The sequence below is a fragment of the Xyrauchen texanus genome, chromosome 31 (assembly GCF_025860055.1).
Source record: "Xyrauchen texanus isolate HMW12.3.18 chromosome 31, RBS_HiC_50CHRs, whole genome shotgun sequence".
In the NCBI taxonomy this organism is placed as follows: Eukaryota; Metazoa; Chordata; class Actinopteri; order Cypriniformes; family Catostomidae; genus Xyrauchen; species Xyrauchen texanus.
The window spans coordinates 1,109,266-1,135,312 of record NC_068306.1 but is presented as its reverse complement, the minus strand read 5'-3'; the positions used below and the strand labels follow the sequence as shown (position 1 = coordinate 1,135,312).

The 26,047-nt window shown below is 38.6% G+C and overlaps 3 protein-coding genes across 12 annotated transcripts in view; 1 reads left to right on the top strand and 2 right to left on the bottom strand.

Moving 5' to 3' along the window:
- The window catches only part of LOC127624989 (gastrula zinc finger protein XlCGF57.1-like), a 112,290-nt gene extending 107,562 nt beyond the window's left edge, over positions 1-4,728 (bottom strand). The window contains exon 1 of the mRNA XM_052099995.1: positions 4,678-4,728. The gene's annotated coding sequence lies outside the window, so the exon portion shown is untranslated. The remainder of the gene's footprint in view (positions 1-4,677) is intronic.
- LOC127624967 (zinc finger protein 883-like) overlaps positions 1-26,047 on the bottom strand; it is a 212,482-nt gene that overhangs the window by 32,134 nt on the left and 154,301 nt on the right. Inside the window, exons 1-2 of one of the 8 annotated variants that reach the window (XM_052099954.1) lie at positions 24,408-24,456; positions 18,868-19,099 (exon numbers count right to left, since the gene is read on the bottom strand). The exons of 3 other annotated variants lie outside the window; for them this stretch is intronic. In XM_052099954.1, the coding sequence (XP_051955914.1) occupies positions 18,868-19,099 (232 nt within the window). In that variant the 5' untranslated portion in view covers positions 24,408-24,456. Of the gene's footprint in view, positions 1-4,677; positions 4,737-7,671; positions 8,605-18,867; positions 19,100-19,447; positions 19,477-24,407; positions 24,457-26,047 lie in introns of those variants that run through there. 4 more of the 8 variants (XM_052099952.1, XM_052099961.1, XM_052099953.1 and 1 more) reach the window with 4 other exon arrangements.
- The window catches only part of LOC127625016 (zinc finger protein 501-like), a 617,707-nt gene that overhangs the window by 492,164 nt on the left and 99,496 nt on the right, over positions 1-26,047 (top strand). The window lies entirely within an intron of this gene.

Here is a 26,047-nt window from a genome sequence, read left to right as displayed (position 1 = left end):
GTTGTGCTGCAGGCAACTCGGCTTTATTGTATGATAATAAAGTCTATTCTTCTGAATTCAAAATCCCAAAGATGTTGAGTGATTTTTCACAAATTGGGTAGAAACTACTACAATGCTCACTGGACACTCTGTGAATATGTGAAGAAGGCTCTAGAACTTAGTGGTTCCCCTGACCCTGTGGGTTATGGTGTGAACCCCGGGCCAAACCCTGTAACCAAGCCTCCCACGGCTCCTCCCTCTAAGCTTGCCACGGTTAACGAGCCAGCAACCATACCTGCCACGGTTAACGAGCCAGCGCACATGACTTTAGCCTCGACCGTTCCAGAGCCAGTGGCTGTAGCCTGACCCGTCCCAGAGCCAGTGCCTGTAGCCTGACCCGTCCCAGAGCCAGCTCTCCCGCCTCTAAAAGCCCATGTGCCCACACACAGTACCCGTCTTCGTCCGCAGATTCCATCCAGTACCCTAGCCCTTCCTCCTCTACTGATTCAATCCAGTACCCTGGCCCTTTCTCCTCTGCTGGCTCTGCCCAGGACATCGACAGCGACTCCTGATCAGCCTGTTCTCTCCAAGTCACTGGCCCGACCATCGCCCGGAAACTTCACAGACAAGGGGATCTGTCGACCCTCCAACTCCTCCATGGCCCTCTGAGCCCTGGACTCCGCCTTCGCCATCCGGTCCGCTCGTCTCCGCCGTGGTCCTCCAGACTATTGGCATCACTGGAATTCCTTGTCCCTCCAGCTATTCTTTGGACCATCGGTCACCTGGCTCCACCTTCAGCTCCACTGGGGACCTCCTTCCCTCCGGCTCCGCCTTGGTCCTCAGTCCCACCTGATCCGCCTCAGTCCTCTGATCACCCGGCTCAACCTCGGTCCCCCGAGCCTTCAGCTGCTCTCCGGGTACTAAGATCCCTAGCTCTAACATTATCACCACATACAGTCCATGTACACATACAAGAGCCCCCGCCAGGGTTGGGAGGGTTACTTTTGAAATGTATTCCACTACAGATTACAGTGTTTTTGACCAAGATAAACTCTTTTGACAGTGTGAGCACTTGTAAGGTTTCTATCCAGTATTGATTCTCTCATGTGTTTTCAGGATGTCTGACTGTGTGAAACTCTTTTCACAGTGAGCATTCAAACCCAATTCATGTATCTTCAGCAGTAAAATAAATGCATCTACACATGCAAATCCTGTAAATAGCCTAGATAGTTTCATGTATAAAATAGGAAACACTATGATTCCTGAGGTAATTTTAGTGCGATCGCTTCTCTCAGATAGCTGCAAAACATAGGTAGGATGACGTCAGCAACTTTTTGGCAGATTAGAAAATGCAATAATTATATGGCTTCTATAGGTTTTCAAAGCAGAAGTAATGCAAATAATGATGGACAAAAATAACCATGCAACAAATTTTATATTCACATTTCATTCCTGTTTAGGATAAACTGTATTTCCTCTGACTGGGATGTGCATTCTGCCCAATGCAATGTAGTGACGTTTTGCATGAGCTTGACATAAAGAACACTTAAAAATGTGTTATGGTTGACAAAATTTTAACAGGTATAACATTTTAACTGGTTTATCAATGGTGCACAAACAGTTCTACCAATAATGGGACAGTTTGCTTATAGGTTACTTTTGTTGACACAGTTTTGGTCCATTTTGAAATGTTGCCTTGTGAAAGCTAACCCAACGAAGAAGAAAATGTAACATTGTGACAATTTAAGCTCCTGTTTAGTTACAAACCAAATGAGCTAAAGGTCTGAAAATGCCCTAAAAAAATTATGGATCATATAAATTGCATGTTGTTTTTATTTAGCACTGCCTTGAAGACATTTGACATATCAGCAGGGGCGGGTCTACTTGGTGGCCCAAAAAAAAAACTTCTTTGAATCACGAACTTCAGTAGAGTCTATAAACTGATTGGCCGTAAAATGAACCAATCACAAGACATCTTATAGGGTGGCCAATCGAATTTCAGGGGGCCGGTGCACACCACCCCCCTGAAATTCGATTGGCCACCCTATAAGATGTCTTGTGATTGGTTCATTTTACGCCAATCAGTTTATAGACTCTACTGAAGTTCGTGATTCAAAGAGGTTTTTTTTTTTTGAGCTTAATAAAGTCATCTTTATTGCCAAAAAAAAGGATACAAATCACAAGCGACTTATCAAAATATACATAACAATTTTCTCAAATAACTACTGTCTACAATTGCCGTAAATTGTTTCGACATACTTTTTTTTTTATTTATTATCCTTCAACAACACAAACAAACAAGGTACATCAACAAATCTCTGAATATAACCTCAATTGTTCAGCCATAGTTTGAGCATAGCTAGTACAAAGAACAGAAAACACACTATGAACAAACCAATAATTAAATAGAAAAAAAAAACAAAAATAAATAAAATGAAAAAATAAATAAAAAGGGACTTTTTAAATTAATTTAAACGTATCCAAAAGAGAAATCAGTTTAAGGGCTTTCTGATTTTTAACAAATTTTAAAGATTTGCACAAGAGTTTAACCTCATTCATCCAGTGATTAAAGTTGGGTTTAGATTTAAACCATCCGCATTTATGAATGAAAAACTTTCCAAAACATAACAAGAAATTAATAACAAAATCACAATCTTTGTTTTCCAGACAAACACCAAACCTAATTAACTTCCACGTGAGAGGTGGGAGACCTTAACTAATTCTGCACCTCACTCCAAAAGGGGCACCAGATCACAATCAAAGAAGACATGCTCTAGATTTTCAATATTTGTTTCACAAAAAACACAATTATTCACATCAAAATTAAATTTCAATCTTAAAAATTCTTTAGTAGGATAAATCTCATTTAAAATGTTGAAGTTCACCTCCTTAGCTTTAGGAGGGAGAGGAAAAGACAAATAATTTTTCCTAATTTTTTTTATTTCAACCTTATCAAAATCTTTAAGCACGTATTCCCGTCTAATTGGGTTTGGTAATAAGCCTGTAAAAAAAAATTCTAATGACTCTATTTGTAAATTTTTTATCACAAAAATCATAACCTTCTAAGGAGAGCTGTCTCAGTACTGGGGAGATTTTGGAGTACAACATGTGTTCTTTAACCATTAATCTTAACGGAATTGGTACAGCTCTAATCATTCTATTAAACATATTAACGGTACATTTCTCACAAAACTCTCCATACAGTAACACATTTCCATTATCATCCAAGAAATGGGCAATAGCCCAAATCCCTTTAGATATCCATTCCTCAAGATATACAGATCTTCTGCCAAACTTTATATATCTACTATTCCACACTGGAGTGTTGTGAGGAGTGAAGTTATGTTTGAACAATAGTTTCCAACAGAGCAGCACCTGCTGATGGAAGGCTGAAAGTTTAACTGGTAACGAGGTGCACTCAAAGTCACAACATAACAGAAAGTGTATTCCCCCAGTTTGTTAAAGATAGCATTGGGGACAATAAACCAAAAGGAGTGGCTATTTTGAATGAAGGATTTTAACCATTTCAATTTCAAAACACCATTCATAATGTCGATAGCATTCACCCCACCGTCTTCATATTTTTTAATCATGTCCTCTTTTCTAATGTACTGACACTTATTTCTCCAAATAAATGTAAAATTCACCTTATTTATTAATTGAATCATTCGTGTTGATATGGGCAAGGAGAAGGCTGGATAGATGAGTCTGGACAAACTATCCATTTAAGATAAAAGAACCCTTCCAAAAATTGTAAGATCCCTCTGCAGCCATCTATTCAATATGGACTTACATTTATCTGTTATTCAACACATTTTTATTCTCCATAGCATCTTTATCTTTAGAAATAATAATCCCCAAATATTTAACTTCCCTTTTAATTTGTATATTAGATAATGACTGCAAAGGAAACTCATGCAATGTTAACTTGACACATTTGTTTAGGTTTAAATGTCGCCCCGAAGCTTTAGAAAACTGGTTAATCGAATGTAAAGCTCATGGAATTTGATATTCATTCTTTAGAAACAATGTTGTATCATCAGCAAACTGACTTATAAGTATATGTCTATCCAACACTGAAAGACCTTCAATACCATTATTTTTAATCAATATAGATAATAACTCTGCAACCATTATAAATAATAATGGTGAGCTTGCCAGTCACCACCGAAACTAGTTGAGGTCTGCCTTCTTTCTTTTTCGACTGTTTTCCTCTCTTTCTGCTACTGTTTTTATTGTTTCTAAACTAAAGACTGTTCTTTAATATATTAGCAGAGCACAATGTAATGATCCACATTTTATTTTTAAACTGTGGTTGTTTTCATTTGAACTGTTACAGTGCTAAAACTTTAACTCTGTGTTACTCAGATTTTTTGTAAATTAATCTGAAAGAAATGTTGAATGAAACACTATGATGTTTTGGCCAAACTATTTGAATTATTACAGTGGGGGGATTTTTTTTTTTTTTTTTAATTATTATTATTTGAAAGAGATTGTGAATAAAACTACTGTATATTGTAATGGCCAATCTAATTAAAAGAAAATAGTTGACATCGTTTCTGCTTCTGGGTTTTTAAAATTGCTCATTATTAAAATTGCTTCTTTTAAAGTCATTAAAACACCAAAGAGATAAAAAAAAAAAAAAAACACGCACAGAAAAATCTAAATCTGTCAATGTGAAACACACAAAACACGTACCGATTTTAGCGCTCAAACGGTGTTGTGGATCTCAGGTCTTCTTCTTCTTCTTGTGTTTTCTGCAACTTCTGGTGAATTTCCGCCTCCTGCTGGACTGGAGTGTTGATGCGTCGAAATAGTTGAAAAGCGACTGAGGCCCTGTCCCAAATGGCACACTCCGGACTTGTGGACTTCCTCAGAGTCCACACTTCGGTGACGTCATGTAGTGCAGACTTATAGGGCCCTTCACGCAAGTCCACAAGGGTGCATTGAGAAGTATTTTTGGGACAGACTCGATCGTGAAGCGTGGTTATTGTTGGACAGGAGCTGCAGGTTCGGTTCGGGGAAATATGCTGCCTATTGTTGTTGTTTTTACTATTGTGTTTGCGAGATGGCTTGCCATGCAGAGAAATCACATTTATGCGCTCCGACGTCGAAGACAAGATTATTTTTCATGCATACAAATGCTGATGTTATGCACGGAGGAAAGGGTAAGCAAGTAAATGTTATTGACTTTGTAGATAAACATATAACTTGTCAAAAGTCGTTAATGCATTAAGTCATTATTATTTGATTTACTGTTTAATTTTCTTTTTTCTTTATATACATATATATATTTTATATTTTTTATGTGTACCTTGTTTTTTTTATGTCGTTTTTTCTCTTTTTCTTTTCTTTTCTCTTGTCTTGTATTAATCAATACCAGTGAAAGGTGACGCTCATTCCATTTGATTGCTAATATGGTCGATGACCATAATGTTTGTATAAACTGTAGGTAACAACTGGTAAAATGTACACAGTCATAAAAACCATAATGATACTTACACTTAAATATTTTCTTCTCAGCCATGTTATCAATTGTCTGTGTCCGTGAGCGAAAGCGCTCTTCACACCAGTTGTCTGATTGGCCTTTCGCAAGGACTCCTGGGTACTTGAAGTGCGTGAAGCCTGGATCTATGCGGGCTTCGCGGAAGACCGCTTCAAGGGTACAAAGGGGGCGCTGCTGAGCACACTTCAGAGCGTTAAAATGCTAAATGGGACGGCCTACGGACTCGTAGACTCAGTGAGCACGCGCAATTTAAGTCCACGAGACCGAAAGTCCGCATGAAGTGCGCCATTTGGGACAGGGCTTCAGAGAGGAGTTGAACATCCCGAAGGAAACTAACTCTTAAAGGGGCAGGACTAACATTTCCAATACCTTTACTTTTACAGCAAAATAGACTTTTAGCAGTTATTTAATCATAAAACAAAGATGATGATCTCAATAAAAATAACCTCAGTTGCCTCCGCTTCTGAGATTACTGGATTACTTCCACCGGCACCAGAACCAGTTTTGAAGTGGAAAGCCACAAACTGAGCGGATTGTGATGTCATCACAACAGCATTGCACAGTCAATATGTCCAATTTATAATATAGAACTGGATTACTGATGACGTCATAACAGTGGAGCCACTGTGCTGCAATATTGTTATATCACCTCATTTCAGTGAGTAAACATTGCTCATTTAATCATGATTTTATATCTGAAATCTGCATGCATATCCCTTCAACTCAAACGTCCTACACATGTAATTATTTATTTAAAGTCGGGAATATTTCCTGTTTCTTGAAAGCCCTGTCTGTCAATATTTACTCACTTTCATGTTTATGAAAACACATTACATGTTCGTCTCGGTCACCATTCACTTTGAATATGGAAAAAAGATGAATGTGACTGAGAATAAAGGCCAGTTAATACTTCTGTGTCGAATCTACGCCATGGGGTCAGCTTAGTCGCCAACGCATTGGTTTGCATTCATAGTTCTGCATTGGTGTGTTGTAAAGCTCCCAGGAAAAACTTGTTAAATCTGCATTGTTTCACAAAGCCAAAATACTATTGTATTGAGAGAAAATGTCTTCATAACTGAAATAAAGAAAGAAAGGCACTGCAGTGGTATTAATGGATTCAAGTATTTATTATATTACTGATGCATTGAAAACAAAATGATTTCAACAATGAGTATTTCAAGTTATCCTTAGACATCATAAAATGTCTAAACTTTTGGCATGTCAGCAGTCTCTACTTGTGTCAATTAAATCTACAACCTGCGTCAGGAACAATTCTGATAAAAGCAGCAGATCTTCTATATTTTACAGAGTACTAGCAGTTTATCTTGTGTACAGCGACTTCTCAGACTCTCCAGGCACGATGTAATGTCTTTATTTAATGCAAGTTAGAGATTAGACGACGCCAGCCAATCACTTTCATCTGACCTTCCGAATGATTTTGATAAAATGGTGGCGGTAAACATCTGAGCGCTTTCTGCAGCTGATTGTTTAACAACACTCAACACGTGCACCAGCATCGGCAGTCCGTGGTCCAGTTCTGGAGGAGCGCGCATGTTTAAGCTTTTCTGGCAATAGTTCATTTACACTCTCCTCCAAAACATAAACCAGCAACATTTGGGTGAACGCATTTTATCTCATCTTATTCAATCAAAATGTATTTTAATAATGGATTTTACATTACATTTATGCATTTGGCAGACACTTTTATCCAAAGCGACTTACAGTGCAGTTATTACAGGGACAATCCCCCCGGAGCAACCTAGAGTTAAGTGCCTTGCTCAAAGACACAATGGTGGCGGCAGTGGCGATCGAACCAGTGACTTTCTGATTACTAGATTACCAGTTATGTGCTTTAGACCACTACACCACCACCATCATATGATGATATTCTTCTCACCACAATTTTCATTGTCTAGATTGACGGATTCTGTCCTTTGTCCGACTCTATCATGGCTCCGTCTCCTGTCTCAGCCCCTTTGGTCCTGCTCGCCTAACTCTCATTGCCTTCCTAGATAATGACCACAGCATGTCCCTTCAAGAACTCGCTCTTGATCTCTGCCACTTGGTTTTTGGCTGCCTTTCAAACTACTAATGAGGAGGCTAAAGGCTACAGTGTGAGCACTTGTAAGGTTATTCTCCAGTATGAAATCTCTCGTGTGTTTTCAGTTGATGTGACCGAGTGAAACTCTTTCCACAGTGTGAGCACTTGTATGGTTTCTCTCCAGTATGAATTCTCTCGTGTGATTTCAGGTTTTGTGACTGAGTGAAACTCTTTCCACAGTGTGAGCACTTGTATGGTTTCTCTCCTGTATGAATTCTCTCATGTGATTTCAGGTTATTTGACCAAGCGAACCTCTTTTCACAGTGTGAGCACTTGTATGGTTTCTCTCCTGTATGAATTCTCTCATGTGATTTCAGGTGTTCTGACAGAGTGAAACTCTTTTCACAGTGTGAGCACTTGTAAGGTTTCTCTCCTGTATGAATACTCTCATGTGATTTCAGGGTTTGTGACAGAGTGAAACTCTTTCCACAGTGCGAGCACTTGTAAGGTTTCTCTCCAGTATGAATTCTTTGGTGCTGTTTCAAGCTGTTGGCTGTAATAAAGAACTTCCCACATTTAAAGCACATATGAGCCGCCACACCGGTATGTATTTTCTGGTGGTCTTTCAAATAGAAGTGATGTTTAAAACTCTTTCCACAAAATGAACACTTGTATGGCTTCTCATTTGTGTGAGTTTTCAGATGTATTTTTAGGTACCGTGTCAGAGCGAATGTTTTACCACACTTATCACATTCAAATGGCTTTTCTCCAGAGTGACAAAAGAGATGAATCTTGAGACTGGTTGCATATGCAAAACTTTTTCCACACTGATGGCACGTGTAAGGTTTCTCTCCAACATGAACTCTCATGTGTTTACTAAGTTTGCTTTTACATGGGAAACATGTTCCACACTGAGAGCAAGTGAAAGATATCTTGGCTGATCTTCGAGGATTTTTAGGTGAGAAATTGTCTTCCGTCTTTGAGCCACTTAAAGATTTTTCTCCAGTTATGAAACCATGTTGTTGTTCCTCCTCCACTTCCTTCAGCTCTTCACATTCTTCTCTCACTTCCATCAGCTCTACAATAAACACAATAAGTTTTAATTAGTTAAATGTTTTACACCTTTAATTGCAGAACACGACAAATGTCCAGTATTTTTGTGATTTTTGTTTGGTTTATTCATACAGGGTTCCTTCAGGTTTTCTAAAGATAAAGACTTTTTTTAAAACCAACTATAGAATATTTTTAATATAATTGAAGGGAACACAATATGCAAATATTTTCTCCAAATGTAAATGTCTAGGGAACACAAGAAGGGTCAAAATTTTAGCAACATTTCAAAGTTTAAAAATGTAACTTGCCACAGGTCTCCATTATTTTTTAACTCATATTAAAAAGTATATTATGGCTTGAATACCTCTGCTCCCAACCACCAGAATGTGGAAAAAACTTTTACCTTCTCATCAGACACATTTTATCAGCTATATTCCTCTACTACAGTGTTTCCCAAACTGGGGTACGTATACCCCTGGGGGTATGTGAGGTGACAATGGGGGGTACAAAAATAAAGTTCTGAGATTTACCGTTCTTTTAATTTCATTAGTCTAAAATAACATTCAAACCCAGTTTAAGTATGTCTCACTGGAAAAAAATATTTTGTGTGCCCTCTAGTATAGAAACACCAAAATGGTTGTCATTAAGGTCAGATAAATATGCAATGAAATAACCGTATCTTCTGTGGTAAAACAAAAATTCATCTACTCAGGTGTCGTGCATCACACAAATATCTTTATTCGCCAGCCCAGCACACCGCTAGGTGACGTAGTTTAGTGATAGCAAGTAAAGTTGATCCTGCACTGTTTCACCAGACTCACAAACTTCAACAATTTTAGTTTGTCTTTTTTTTGTGTTTAAAACGTCATTTGTATTTAAGGTTAGATAAACAGGGAGTTTTGATTCTGATTACATAAGTTCATGCTTTGATGACAGGTGTTAGACATCCGGTGTGGCCAAATCATTTTCCACATTCACACGCAGTAATTTTCACTCACATTTGCTTGCACACTAGAAACCTGTTTTTACATTGTTGCATGATGTTTTTTCAGCAAATGAGCTCAACCTTGCTAACAGTGTCAAAAACATGATTTCAATCTTAATCCTGGAATTCCACAATGTCATAAATGGAAAGACATTGGTCTTAGTCTAACATCTGGCCAATAAAACTAACAGAGAGACTTGTCTAGATCCCATATGACTTGAAAACTTGTAACTTGTATAACTGACAAATTAATGATTATAGCCTGATGTACCTCTTTAAAATGTGTGTAATGTTTCATCCATGTTGTATAACCAATGAATTTACCAGTATGATTTTGTAACCAGGGATGTTCATGTTTTGTTAACTAGACGTATAATATTAATAAATGGCATGTTTAGTATTTAAGCGTTTGCTGGCATATACAGAGAAAGCTGATCACAACAAATATCATATCTCTTATACCATTCTCAAGATATAAATGTTCATGATTAAATATGCACTATTTTTGAGTGGGAGAACAAAGGACCATAAATCAACTGTCAGAAAAGAAAGCCCAGTTGACCATGTGACTCTGAAAAGTCACTTCTGATTGGCGCAGGACACCTTTGGGCATGCGGCCAATTTCAGTTCAAATGTTTCCAAACAGGAAGAACGCGCTTTCTTCCCCTCATCTCTCTCGTCATCTCTCCTGCTCTGTGGACAGCTCAGACTTCGTTCTGACTCTCCCTCGTGGTCTTCTCGAGATCTCGTTGGAACCAGGTCCATGCCATGTGAGGTCCAAGGAAGCTCGTGACTCGACGTCCCGAGAAAGCTCATCACTCACTACGGTTCACACACCCATGAGAAGGCCTCAATTCAAAGCCAAATCTCATCATTCATACAGACAATAACTTCGATCTTACAGAGGTCCAAAACATCGATGGAACAAACTTTCGACCAAGAACCAAGCAACACAAAGAACGCCAGGAAATACCACTACACACAAATACATCTCCAATATTGTGCTCAAAGTGCTGGTGTATTAGTTAGATAATTTGGGTAATCCGATAGCAAATCGATGTAGATTAAAGAAGGGTAAATGGTTCTCAAGGCTGTCAACAGACTCCATAAAGTTCATTTTCACTGTATTGATCATTTATTTCACATTCTGTCACTCTTCTCACCAACCTGTCTCATGTGTACATGTGTTAGATTAGATTTATGTTTAGAATAGCAAAAAAGGTTGTCTATTTTCAAAGATGAATGACTGTGGTATATTTTGATGAATAATCTCATCCCTGTTTCTAAAAGATTTAGCTTCAAAGCTGTACCTAAATACGTGTGATATTATTTTCAATAAGCCATGAGAATAATATCACTCCAATAAGTTAATTAATCATAATTAAATTATTAAAGCTAATTCCTTACAGTAGAAATTGTGAGTATTGTGAGAAATTGTTGATACGATTTTAATGGTGGAGAATTTATTCAGACAAATAATCTAGTTATTTTACATTGTTATCTAATTTATAATGGTTGTCGAACACGACTAATTCCATTATACATTTCATTACCTAATAATTTACAATAAGGACAGTTTAATTTAGTCAAATACCCTTACATATAATGGTGTGAGAATGAGGGCACTTTCAACTGTTGCATTTTCTCTCTTGGTTCAGTTTGTTTAGGCATATATGAACACTGTCGTCTCGAACTTTTGCAAGAGCAGTTCACTCGTGGTGAGAATGCAATCTGATCTAGGGCTGCACGATTAATCGAAAAAAAATCACGATCTCGATTCAAACATAAATGCGATCTCATTTCTTAATGATGGCGATTCACTTTCGTATATTTCCCTGTATTTACATCATGCTGCATTCGCGCGTTATTGGTCACGCTCAATCTCAATCACTTCTCTCCTCTCCCTCATTGGCAACGTTCCGCTGTTTACACTGACGTGTAACAAGGCGGCAGATCTAAACGGTAAAAGTCAGTTTACTTGGTGGATTTGTAGCGGTAAGAGGTAAAAATGAACCCCAGTGTGGAAAATCCTGGTGGCGACGGTGAGAGTGAGGATGTAACAACATTGGTACAGAAAAAGGAGCACATTCCACCGTGTGGAACTTTTTCGGATTTAAACCTGAAGACGATGCGCAAAGAGTTATAATTTGCAAGCAGTGCTTTTGCATCGTCGCAGCACCACAAGGTAATACCACTAATCTATATAATCACCTCAAACGTCACCACAAAATACAGTACGAGTTAGCCATGAAAGACAAGGGAGCCACAGCTCAAAATACCAGCCGCCAAACCACGCAAACTTCCATAACTCAGACGTTGTACGGAGCATCGCCATACCCTCCAAGTTCCCAGCGGCACAAAGAGATAACAAACGCCATCACTTATCATTTAGCTAAAGACATGGCTCCAATCAACACAGTTCAAAACGAGGGATTTAAGGCAATGATAAAGACTTTGGACAAGCGCTACTCGTTGCCCTCTCGCAACTATTTTTCATCCGTTGCACTTCCAGGTCTATACACCCAGTGTCGAATTATAGTCGAGGAAGAAATGCAAAATATGCAGTACTTCGCGGCAACAACAGACCTATGGTCAAGCCGAACCATGGAGCCGTATTTAAGCTTGACAGTGCATTTCATAATGAATGACTTCAACATGAGGAGCCGCTGTCTACAGACGACGTTCTTCCCTGCTGATCACACTGGCGAGGAACTGGCACAGGGACTAAAGGACAGTCTCAACTCCTGGAGTTTGGAAGAGGACAAAATGGTGTGCATCACCACAGACAGTGGAGCAAACATTGTAAAAGCAGCCTCCCTGAACAAGTGGACAAGGCTTCAATGTTTTGGCCATAGGCTACATCTGGCTATAGGTGAGCTGTGTATTAAACATTTTCATATTTTCATTTTCATAATTTTCATATTTTAATTTAAATCAGAAAAATGTGTCCTTTATGTAAATTTTTTTTAAAATAAAAAAACAACAACATATGACAAAAAAAACAGAATTAAAATAAGAACACAAGGTACTATTTAGGACTACACTGTCTAAGTTTGTGGATTGAAAACCACTGGTCTAATGCAATTGTCATGCACATTTTGTCAGTAAAGCAGATTCTGTAATCAGCAGTAAATCTCCATCACCAGCTTTCAGATGGAGCAGCATTTACTGACAAGATGCGCATGACAATTGCAGCATTTGCCTAATCAGCGATTGCATTTAGATTTATTGTGCAGTCCTAATTTATTTATAAATTAACCAGACATAAGCAGAAAAAATAAAAGTATAAATGCCCATTTTTATTCTGAGGCTTAAATGAACATTGAGGATTGTATTGTATGTTTTTACATTTTAAATGTGCCTTTTTAACTAATTACTTATACTTTAAAACATTTTTTTTTAATCAATTTTAAATAGAAGCACACACAATTAAGTTGATCCTGCTTTATGTTTGCCATAATACTGATACAGCCATTTTTACATTTAATGCAAGAAAATTTATGGAATGTTAAATTAATTTACTGCAGAGTTGATAAAGCATATTTTTAATTATAGAGAATGCAATGAAAGATTCCCGGATTGACCGTGCTGTGGGTCTTTGTAAAAAGCTTGTCGCCTACTTCAGCCATAGTTGGAAGCGGAGGAGGGAGCTTGCTATTGCCCAAAAGGAGCTCAACCTGCCTGAACACCAGCTTAAAACGGAGTGCCCAACAAGATGGGGATCCCGACAAGCTATGGTCCAGAGGGTCCTTGAACAGCAAACTGCTATTGGACATGTTCTCTCTGCTGACCGGAAGGCTAGACACCTGACACCAACCTGGCAGGATATCGAAGTCCTTGAAGTGATCAACAAGACACTCACCCCACTGGCAGACTTTACTGATGCTCTGTCAGGAGAGCAGTATGTTACTATCTCCTCAGTAAAGCCGGTCCTCCACCTTTTTGAGACAATGATGGCAGTGCAGGAAGATGATACAGGTCTTGCACGATCAATTAAGTCGAAAATCCTGCATTACCTTAAAGAAAAGTATAGTGATCCACACACTCAGGAGCTGCTCGACATAGCCACAGTATTGGATCCACGTTTTAAACTGAACTATGTCAGCGAGGACAACAAAGTCAGTGTCAAGGACAGACTGAAGAATGAGATGACTAGCATTGGTATGGTAAGTATATCTTTACATGATTCAAGATATTTATTTTCACAGAGTAATAAATTTACATTAGGCTACATTGTTTACAGCTGCAAATAATTGAAATTGTATTTAGCTAACCCACCATAGCTTTTAACTGCTGAGATGTTACTTGTGTTAACAAGTGTAAAATATTAAGATTTTTATGTGATCTTTTCTCTTTTCCAGCAAAGTCCCCCACAACTGACCCCAGCGCCAGCCTTCGCTGCCCCGTAGAAAAGAAGAGAAAGACCTTAGGTTGTTTTTTAAAAGCAGCAAAGGGCAATGAGGCAGCAGCACCATCTGATGCTTCTCAAGAGAATGATGTTGACATGGAGCTAGGCTCATATCTGCTCACAAGAAACACTGACAGCGAAGATGACCCCATAATCTGGTGGAAAGAACACAAGGGACAATATCCAAAACTGTCTGTGCTGGCAAGGAAATACCTCTGTATCACTGCTACAAGTTCCCCATCAGAAAGGGTTTTCAGCACAGGGGGGAACATTGTAACATGCCAGCATTCCTCCCTGAAACCTCACAATGTTGATAGGTTAGTGTTCTTGGCCAAGAACCTTTAAGGTTCTGTGCCAATTGGAGCAAAAAGCACAGGTTCTATTTAGTTATTTTTTATTTATTATTGTATATGTTAATGTTTTCTTATGTTCAACAACATAAAGCTTATTCACTTTAAGGGGTCTAAAATAAAGAAAGGAGAAAATGTTTTGTTACTCCTGCTGCACTTTATTATACTGAATGTCCTGTGTTTTGTTGTTCTTGTTTTTTTTGTACTTGAGTGCAATAAATTTTGTTTGAAAAAAATGAGAATCGTGTAAGAGAATCGTGATCTCAATTCCCATGGAGAAAAAGCGTGATTCACATTTTAGCAAGAATCGTGCAGCCCTAATCTGATCCAACGGATCCATGAACATACCTGATGGATCTTTGGAGAAGACATTTGTAGGTTAGCACCTCACAGTAATTCATCATCAAATCACATAAATAACCTAGATAGTTGCATGTTTAAACTAGGATATGATTTATGATTCCTGAGGTAATTTTAGTATGATTGCTTCTCTCATATAGCGGCAAAACACAGATAGGACGACGTCAGCAAATTTGACAGATTACAAAAATATAATAATTACGTAGCTTCTCTCTGCTTTCAATGCAGAAGTAATGAAAAAGCAAAAAATGATGGACAAAAATAACCATGCCACAAATTTTAAATTGCATTTAATTCCTGTGTCGGATAAAGTGTATTTACTCTGTCTGGAACGTGCATTCTGCATAATGCAATGCGGTGATTTTTTTGCATGAGCTTGACATAAACAACACATGAAAATGTGTTACGGTTGACAACATTTTTACCTGTATATCAATGGATGCGCTAAATCCCAGAACAGTAGACAAACATCCTGACCAATAAGGGGACAGTTTGCTTACATATTACTTTTATTGACACAGTTTTGGTCCATTTTGAAATGTTGCCTTGTGAATGTGAACTGAAGAAAATACAAATGTATCATTGTGGCAATTTTAGCTCCTGTTTTGTAACAAACCAAATGAGCAAAATGTCTGAAAACGCCCTATAAAAGTTATATATGCATAATATTTTTTCTGTTATTTTTGTATACATTTTGAAAGGGATGTAAAAACTTCTAAAACAAAAGGGAGTGCAAACTTCTGCACTTAACTGTATAAGCTATGTAGTTTATGAAAATGTATATTTTATTTTGATTTTTGTTTTCATGATTTAACCACATTTTTAGCTTTTTTTGATCAACAAATTCTGTGTAGCCTATTCTATCCATATGATGTCATATTGCACGTGTAATTATGAAATGACTTGTCAAGGCAGGTACATATTTTAACACAAAATTCACAACATTTAAGTGCTTGTACTGCATAAAAATTGCTGATTTACCTCAGTGCTCGTGAGGAAATGAACATTAACTGTGACAGTAAAACATGCCAAGCACATGATGTCATTGCCATGGAAACCAGATACTTTTGTCACGATGTGGGTAATCAGGAGAAGGGAGACGGCAGATGCGGATCCAAACGCGGTTTTTATTCATAAATGTACACAGATAAGAAAACACGGGAACAAAAGAAAAGTCCTCGATGGGAAAAGTGCATTCAAAAACACAGTTACTCCCGGGTGAACACAAGTTGACAAACATCCACGAAGGGGAAAGGGAACCTCGGACGAACACGAATTAACATCAGGGGGCAAGAACAGCAAACATGAAATGATCCATACATCCATTCACAAACAACGACCGACAGCGACTGAACAAACAGACAGGGTTTAAATACATGGACATGGGAAAACGGGGGCCAATGAACAAACAGAACTCAAACAAGATGACAGGGTAATAAACAGAAACCAATGGCAAACTAACGAGGGCAGGTGAAAACAATGAACAGAGCACACGAAAGCCAACACGGAGACTATGGAGCTACAAGGGTGACAAAACTGAAAACTACGGAACTATAAAAGTGACAAAAATGACAACCAAAGGGCAACAGTGAGACAAGACATGGTAATCATTACAACTTTTCAGATTATTTACTGAAAATGAGAACGTATCATCAAATCAATGTGCAACGCGACAAAATTGCTTCTATTCTCTGCAAACAATAGCAGAGACAATAGCAAGAAATTGCATGAAAACAATCAGTGAGCCAACCAGGCTGAAACCAGGACATAAAAAAATATACTTACAAATAAAATACAAATGTCACAAATAATGTAAAACACATTGAACGCATACCAACCTGAGCGCATAAAATTTCAGCTCTTCTTCTTGTGTTTGCTGGTGGTTCACAAAACAACTTCTGGTGAATTTCAGCCACCTGCTGGACAGGACTGTTTAAAGTACCTACAGTTGAAGTTTACATACACTTAGGTTGAAGTAATTAAAACAACTTTTAACCATTCCACATATTTTCTATTAGCAAATAATAGTTTTGGCAAGTCATTTAGGACATCTACTTTGTGCATGACATGAGTCATTTTTCACAATTCCAGTGGATCAGAAGTTACATACACCAAGTTAAATGTGCCTTTAAGCAGATTGGAAAATTCCAGAAAATTATGTCAAGCTTTTAGACAATTAGCTTCTGATAGGAGGTCTAATGATTTGGAGATGTACCTGTGGAGGTGCGTGCGCTGCTGAGGACCCGAGACTCCGCCTTCAGAGCAGGTGACAAAGCGGCCCTAAGAACAGCAAGGCCCAAACTGTCCTGGGCCATCAGAGAGGCAAAGCGCGCACACGCCCAGAGAATCCACAGTCACTTCCAGGAACAGTGGTGACACGCAGCACATGTAGCAGGGCATCCAGGCCATCACCAACTACAGAACATCAATTGCCTGTGACAATGATGCCTCCCTTCCAGATGTGCTGAACGACTTCTACGCTCGGTTTGAGGTGCAGAACAACATGGTGCCGTGGAAGACCATCCCTTTTCCCAACGACCAAGTGCTCTGTCTTACCACGGCTGATGTCAGGAAAACTCTACATAGAGTCCTGGCAGAGTGCTCAGAGGATGTGCAGACCAGATGGCAGATGTTCTTACTGACATCTTCAACATCTCTCTGAGCAGTGCCGTTGTTCCACCACCATCATCCCCATGCCAAAGATGTCTTCAGTGTCCTGCCTCAACGACTATCATCCCGTCACACTCACACCCATCATCATCAAGTGCTTCGAGAGGCTTGTCATGAGGCACATTAAGACCCAGCTTCCCCCCTCACTAGACCCACTGCAGTTCACATATCATCCAAACAATTAAACAGATGACCCATCACCACCACCCTCCATCTGGCTCTCACCCACCTAGATAAAAACGACTCATACATTTGAATGCTGTTCATAGACTTCAGCTCAGCATTCAACACAATAATTCCTCAGCACCTGATTGGAAAGCTGAACCTGCTGGGCCTGGACAACTCCCTCTGCAACTGGATCCTGGACTTCCTGACTGGGAGACCTCAGTCAGTCCGGATCGGGAATACATCTCCTCCACCACCACACTGAGCACAGAAGCTTGCCAGGGTTGTGTGCCCAGTCCACTGCTTTTCACTCTGCTGTCTCACGACTGTGCAGCAATGCACATCTCGAACCACATAATCAAGTTCGCCAATGAAACAACCGTGGTGGGTCTCATCAGCAAGAACATACAGAGAGGAGGTGCAGCGGCTAACGGACAAGTGTAGAGCCAACAACCTGTCTCTGAATGTGGAAAACAAACCATAACTACCATAAATAGGTTTACTATTTTGTGGCTCTTTAATGTGTCGTGACAGACTGCCTCAGTTAAAGCTGCTCATGAACCGATCATCTTTTCCTTGGTTAATTTATAGCATCAAATAGGCTAAACATGAATGTAGCCTACATCAGAAGGACTGTTGTTTTAACCGCGGAAAGATGTCAGTACAGTAGCCTACAATCCATTATTCAAATTCAAATCCACCGACGTTAATCTTCTCTCTCCTGACTACTTTGTCGGACAAAAATGGCGTATTATGATTGATTGATCAGATCGCCAGTCAATCAAACTCCCGGCAAATGTGTTTTTTTTTTTACATTTTATACACCCCCACCCCCGATGAAACCGGTATTACCTGTGTTGTCACAAGTCGATTAATCGAAATCGAACTGGAAAAAATGAATCGTTAGATTAATCGATGCATCGGGAAAAAATAATCGCTAGATTAATCGTTTAAAAAATAATCGTTTATCTAATTAATTTCCCTCTCACTCTGCCCCCACTCCACATCCTGTGCACATGCAAGAACTACCCCCTGTTGCTGATTGGCTGGAGATATTTATAGAATTTGGCAAAAAGTGTATTGGATTAGAATTACTAAGTACACCTTCAAGATTCTTGTTATCTGTGATGTTTCTCTCTCTACTCTCCCTTTTAACCTATTAATGAGATCGTTCAATGGTAGTCCTGTGATCAAATACAAGGAAACGCCCCTGATTTATACAATCAATACTGCATTTCATGATAATAATGATTTAGATATAACTACCCCAGTCACAATTCACAGTCAAAATTCAATTAAAAATTTTTTTTCTAAACAATTTAAGTAAATGGTGACACCTCAAAAACACACCTGAAGGAATAAAATAATCATCATCATCGCTCAGTTGATCCTCTGCTGTGGTTTCATCATCATCATCATCATCATCATCATCACTCTGTTGTACCACAGCTGTGGTTTCTCCTCTCATCTTCATCAGGTTCCTGCAGTCCAGCAGCTTCACTGAACACATCTTCAGTGGTGTCTGCAGCATCTGCTGTTCTCCAGCATGAATCACATCCACCTGCTCTCTCATGATGAACATCTGAACACAAAAACATCATCATTATTATGGACTGACATTCATCAAACTCTAAAAGATTATTATATGTGATTATACAGAAGAACAGGTCTATTAAACAAATTATATTTATTTTGGGGGTCTACTAGAAAAGGTTTATATACTTTAATGTTCAAAAAACACATTGTTTTTCATACTGTACATTTATTTTCCCTGCTCTTCATACTCTGGCTGAAATGCTCTGATTTACCTCCTGTCTCTTTACAGCCCCCCTTTCTGAAAAGCCCAGTCTGCTGTGATTGGTCAGCTGGCCTACTCTGTTGTGATTGGTCAACCGCGTAGAGCATGTGTTGGAAATGTAACGCCCCTTACCATAAACGAGGTTCAGCTCCTGAGTCTTGCTGAGCAGCTGTAAACACTATTGTAACTATGGCACCAGTGGCGCCGATAATGAAAGTTTGGAAGAACTAGCTGATCGACCAGAAACACCTTCACAAGCACGACTTGAGCAGGACGTTTCACAGAGGTAAGTTTTACTTTTGTAGCTTTCTTACAAGTACAATGTCGATATTCTGACCTGACAAAGATGCAAGTAAAAGACATGTAGTGCATCTAAATCAGTCATCTTTTTCTGAAATGGGTGTAGCCCAACCTTTTTCACCCGAGATATAGATCACAGTTAGTGATCAAGTTAGCCATGGACTACCATGAATAGCAAAACTATTTCAACACAATAACATTAGCTATCAGGTTAGCAGAGGCCTACAGCTGTGCACTGGGTGTACGCCGTTGTTACACCACAAAACTCCTCATTTTAACTCTCTATAGCAGATAAATCCACAAATAATCAAGCATACTTACAGGTTGTTATCCTGAAGTGCCAGATTGTCCCAAAATAGTGGGAACCGCACCATCTTTCTTGGGTAAAAGACTAAAAAAATCCAATTTTTTTTTTAAATGTTGGCCCCCCCGACCAAAGATTTTCCTAGTCGACTATAGTTTAAGCCATTAGTCAACTAGGCAAACGTTTATGATATTATTTGAATTACTTAAATATATATTTTGGGGGCATCAGAATGGTTTACGTTCCAGGGCTGAGAAAGAATGTTATAAGTAACATTGTAATGTAGAACAGTGTTAGCAAAGAAATACCAAACCATAATAACGAGCCTTTAAAATATTTATTTTACAAGCGCACGAATGATGCGAGCAGCAGTGACACCGGCAAAAGATGTAATGATTATGTGTCAGAAAAACCAGCAAGGAGACTGTCTAAACATTTTGTTAATTTAGAGAAAAATGCACATTAGGGTTGTGCCGACAGTTTATGATCTCGAGAATCGACGATAGTCAGAGTGATCGCATATAGCTGATACCTTTGACCGTGTCAAGCTTCTTTTCCCATGTATTAAATTATTAGGCTATTATTATCAAATTAATATTACATATAATTTGCCAGTAGACACACACTTAATGAAACACTCTTTATTATATTAATAAGAACAGATGACAGAAAAGAATCTATGCCCATGTCTGCTTGTATGGAGGTGTGCAGTCTTGTGGAACACCCGCCATGTAAAGGGTTCTTACTCTTTCTTTATTTCTGTATTCTGATTTTTTTTGTTGCAAGAACAGTATCATCTATGAGAATGCTGTAAATGACCTCAGATATCTAAGTCAGGAGGTACATTGAGTTCAGTTCACTTCATTTCTACAGAGCAGTTCATTGTGAACGCAACTCTGCAGCCTGTAAAAAATTACAAAATATATAAAATCATTTTAAAAAAAGTTCATCTCGAACCATGGTTTATATTTCAGTGATTATTATCATCATTATAATTATTATGTTTACATTTAGAATTTTTGTATGTCATTTTCCACATGCATGTTTAGACGGATTCTTGCCTGATGGTAAATGTTTATATACACTCACCTAAAGGATTATTAGGAACACCATACTAACTGTGTTTGACCCCCTTTTGCCTTCAGAACTGCCTTAATTCTACGTGGCATTGAAAGGTGCTGAAAGCATTCTTTAGAAATGTTGGCCCACACTGATAGGATAGCATCTTGCAGTTGATGGAGATTTGTGGGATGCACATCCAGGGCACGAAGCTCCCGTTCCACCACATCCCAAAGATGCTCTATTGGGTTGAGATCTGGTGACTGTGGGGGCCATTTTAGTACAGTGAACTCATTGTCATGTTCAAGAAACCAATTTGAAATGATTCGAGCTTTGTGACATGGTGCATTATCCTGCTGGAAGTAGCCATCAGTGGATGGGTACATGGTGGCCATAAAGGGATGGACATGGTCAGAAACAATGCTCAAGTAGGCCGTGGCATTTAAACAATGCCCAATTGGCACTAAGGGGCCTAAAGTGTGCCAAGAAAACATCCCCCACACCATTACACCACCACCACCAGCCTGCACAGTGGTAACAAGGCATGATGGATCCATGTTCTCATTCTGTTTACGCCAAATTCTGACTCTACCATCTGAATGTCTCAACAGAAATTAAGACTCATCAGACCAGGCAACATTTTTCCAGTCTTCAACTGTACAATTTTGGTGAGCTCTTGCTAATTGTAGCCTCTTTTTCCTATTTGTAGTGGAGATGAGTTGTACCTGGTGGGGTCTTCTGCTGTTGTAGCCCATCCGCCTCAAGGTTGTGCGTGTTGTGGCTTCACAAATGCTTTGCTGCATAGCTCGGTTGTAACGAGTGGTTATTTCATGCAAAGTTGCTCTTCTATCAGCTTGAATCAGTCGGCCCATTCTCCTCTGACCTCTAGCATCAACAAGGCATTTTCGCCCACAGGACTGCCGTATACTGGATGTTTTTCCCTTTTCACACCATTCTTTGTAAACCCTAGAAATGGTTGTGCGTGAAAATCCCAGTAACTGAGCAGATTGTGAAATACTCAGACCGGCCTGTCTGGCACCAACAACCATGCCACGCTCAAAATTGCTTAAATCACCTTTCTTTCCCATTCTGACATTCAGTTTGGAGTTCAGGAGATTGCCTTGACCAGGACCACACCCCTAAATGCATTGAAGCAACTGCCATGTGATTGGTTGATTAGATAATTGTATTAATGAGAAATTGAACAGGTGTTCCTAATAATCCTTTAGGTGAGTGTAATATATATATATATATATATATATATATATATAGGGCTTTGATACAGATATATCGAGTTTGATACATTTTAGGCACAGACTGAATTCCCTCTAAACAATCGAGTATCGAAAAATGTCTTGTCGTTCAGTACCCAATTTCGATAACTAAGGGTTTCATCTCATCAATGTCAGCGATAAGCATGTAGCATGCTAGATGTGCCCAAATCTAAAAGTGCTGGTGATTGGCTGCGTTTAGACATAGAGGAAAAACAATATTTGTATGCCGGTTATGTCCAGAGATGCGGTTCACACGTGAGGCTGTAGTGTGTATGTGTCTCAAACCCCATACATGTGAAAGATGTGGAAAAGATCAAAAGTGTGTCAAAATTTTAATGTTTAGCAAACAAACCAACAAAATAATTCAGCTAACTTGTAGTGGTACATGCTTGTGTACATGTTAATTTAACGTTTCAGTGTGCAGTGACATAGTCCTATAAACTGGGACCTACGTAACATTAGATATTGTTTGGATGTATGGCTGTAGATAGCTAGCTAAATCGATTCTAAAAATGCTTTAAGGCTGACAGTAACTAATCAAGTTTAACTCACATTACACTAACAATCTTGATAAACCATACTTGTTATTAGGGTTGGCTGAATTAACAGTTTAGCTTTCTTGTTGTTGTTTTTTCCTCTTCACATTAATGTTATAGCCTCTGGCCCTGCTAACCCTTGCATGAGGAGACCAGAAGGATCAGGAGATTCTTTGAGTCTATAAAAAAAAGTCAACAAACTGAAAAAAAATAAAACCAAAGTTTTTTTTACGTAATGTGTAATGTACGTAATCTTGCTCAAATAGATTTCATAAAATTGGTATCGAAAAAAGTATCGTTTAGGAACCGGTATCGAAGTCATGGTATCGGCATCACATTTGTTTTAATGATATATATATATATATATATATATATATATATATATATATATATATATATATATATATATTATTGTTTTGATCACTTCATTATTTTAATTGCTTTTTCATTTAGTTTGGAGTGCAGTTTGAATTTAGAAATGTATTTGATTTAAGTTTTTATTTTTTTTTACATTTAATTTTTAATGTAAAATCACTAAAGCAAGAATTTTACATGCGCAAAGAGCTATATTACACACTAAAGTAAAGGTAAAATCAACAAAACATATTAGGGCCTCTTTAATAAAAAATAAAAAATGTACATGGGTACAGGGTTTTTTTTTGTGGATATATGAGTTAATTAGACACAATTTTACAGGTATGAATCTTTAACACAAGTATGTTTAAATGACAGTTTCGGGTTATTGTTACAGTGAGATTGCTCCTCACTGTTAGGAAAGAATGATGCCGTTATTATAACACATTAAAGAGCAAAAACCTCTGACATTTCCAGCGGACTTTATTTAATAATTAGGGGTGCGCCCATCCGATATTCAGTCCGATACTGGCCAAAATCACTGGATCGGATATTGTAGGAGCCGGGGGAGTATATTTCCATACGATCACGGACTTAAACTGTCATACAAATGCTTAACACCTGAGCAACATGCCATGAAGAGAGATGAGCATCACGCAGGGTTGCCAGATTTTCACAACAAAATCCCACGCATTTGCTGCTCAAAACTAGCCCTTTCAGGAGGAGGAAAAACTCGGACTTGGCAACACTGGCGTCACGTGAACAGTAGCTAGAACGCGAGTGATAGATAGGGGAGACCTGTCAGCACTATCAGCATGTCAGCTCTGTGGAGTTATTTTAAACTCAAGAAAAAAAAAACCAAGCCGAGTGCAATTTATGTAACATAAGCGTTTCGAGAGGTGGTAGCAGCAACACAGGAACTTGATTAAACACTTGTAGAAGCATCATGAAGCTGTTTGGAAAGTTTGGAGTGCATCTGGACTGTGATCTGTGTAATTCTTCCTCTCATCAGTCAAAACTTAATTTTGCGTTAACTGCAGTGCTGCTCTCACGCGCCATCATTAGTTTAATGTGATCTCATGTTACCTTAAATGAGAACAAACCACGTTGTCGACTAAACGTTTCAGCCCTACATGTGACCAGTAACAAAACAAACTACATCAGACGATTGAGCTTCTTTTAAAGTCATTAAAACACCAAAGAGATAAAAACAACATGCACAGAAAAATCTAAATCTGTCAATGTAAAACACACAAAACACGTACCGATTTAAAGCTCAAACGGTGTTGTGGATCTCAGTTCTTCTTGTGTTTTCTGAAACTTCTGGTGAATTTCCGCCTCCTGCTGGACTGGAGTGTTGATGCGTCGAAATAGTTTAAAAGCGACTGAGAGAGGAGTTGAACATCCTGAAGGAAACTAACTCTTAAAGGGGCAGGAGTAACATTTCCAATACCTTTATTTTTACAGCAAAATAGACTTACAGCAGTTATTTAATAATAAAACAAAGATGATGATTCAACAAGTGATTCAATATACAATTTTATCCCCCTTTCTCCCCAATTTGACATGTCCAATTCCCACTGGTCTTTAATTCCTCATGGTGTCACAATCATAGACATAATAAATACATTGGCCGCTTTGGAACGTTGCTGCGATACGTCAACGCGTCCGCCATTTTGCGGAGGGCAAGACTGCGCTGTAATCAAATGCAAGTAAACGGGTGAGTTGCGGTTTTTCTGGATAAAAATAACGTTTACATTTATCAACCGATTTCAGTGGTTCGTACATGGTGTAATGAGTACTTGTCATAAAAGTCGGTTTTAAGAAAATATTTAGATTTTCAGGAAATTTACTTTATAATATAAAATATAAGATAAAACTATACTATAAATCATGTCAACTCATGTCTCAACTTTCACAGCTCGCAAGCAAGCTATTTTAGTCTGACTAACTCCGGTGGCCAACTAACGTTACTATTACTAATTATATAACGACCAAATACGTAACCAAAAACAAATGTTCAGTCTTACTTGTGAAAAGTAATTCCCCGAGACCTGTTTTCAATAGTGCGGCGATTTGTACAGCCCCAAGCAGCACATTAGGCAGGCATTTTTCCTCAACTCCCATTATGAGAGAAATGGGAATGTTGCCCTCCGCAATGTGGCAGCCCGTTGACGTACGCTCCAGCGGCCAATAGGGCGTCTATGTATTTATTATGTCTATGGTCACAATAGGCTCTATGCACGTCGCAGTTCCGGGTTCGCGTGTACTAGGCTATCAACTTCCGGTTCAACTTCCTGTTTATACACAGACAGATATGGCTCTCTTTTATAGTCGTTGTCTTCAGGACTTACCTCGTCTGACGGTAAATGATGTAGACCGACTCATAAAAAAATCATGTGCCGCTCCCAACAGCAAGCAGGAAAAAGGATTTAAAATGTACATCGGCAGCTATATCGACAACTATGAGGGTAAGTAGCTAACGTACTTACTATATTAACCCCTCAGGTTGTGTTCGGGTCATTTTGACCCCGTGAAAATTGTAATTAGTTAATGTTATCGCATTGGACTGAAACTTAGTGACTTTGTTCACAAAGGGTATAACTACTTCTCAAATGTTTTTGAGAAAAATTGAAATGAAATGAAACGTGCGGGGCACAACGTAACGTGGGGCTAGTTGTAACACACTTGTTTTAAATACTTCCACACATGCCAGCATGACGAAACCTCTTTTACTGTCTATGGATGAAACTTAGTGTATTTACTAGTTGCCATATCAGCACTACATAGAGAAAAAAAATGCGCTAAAATTCAGAAATCGTTGTAAGATATCACTGAGCATGTATTTAACCTTAGCAAAATTATTTTTCTTACTATGTTAATTTTTCATCTCTGTTTTTTTTTT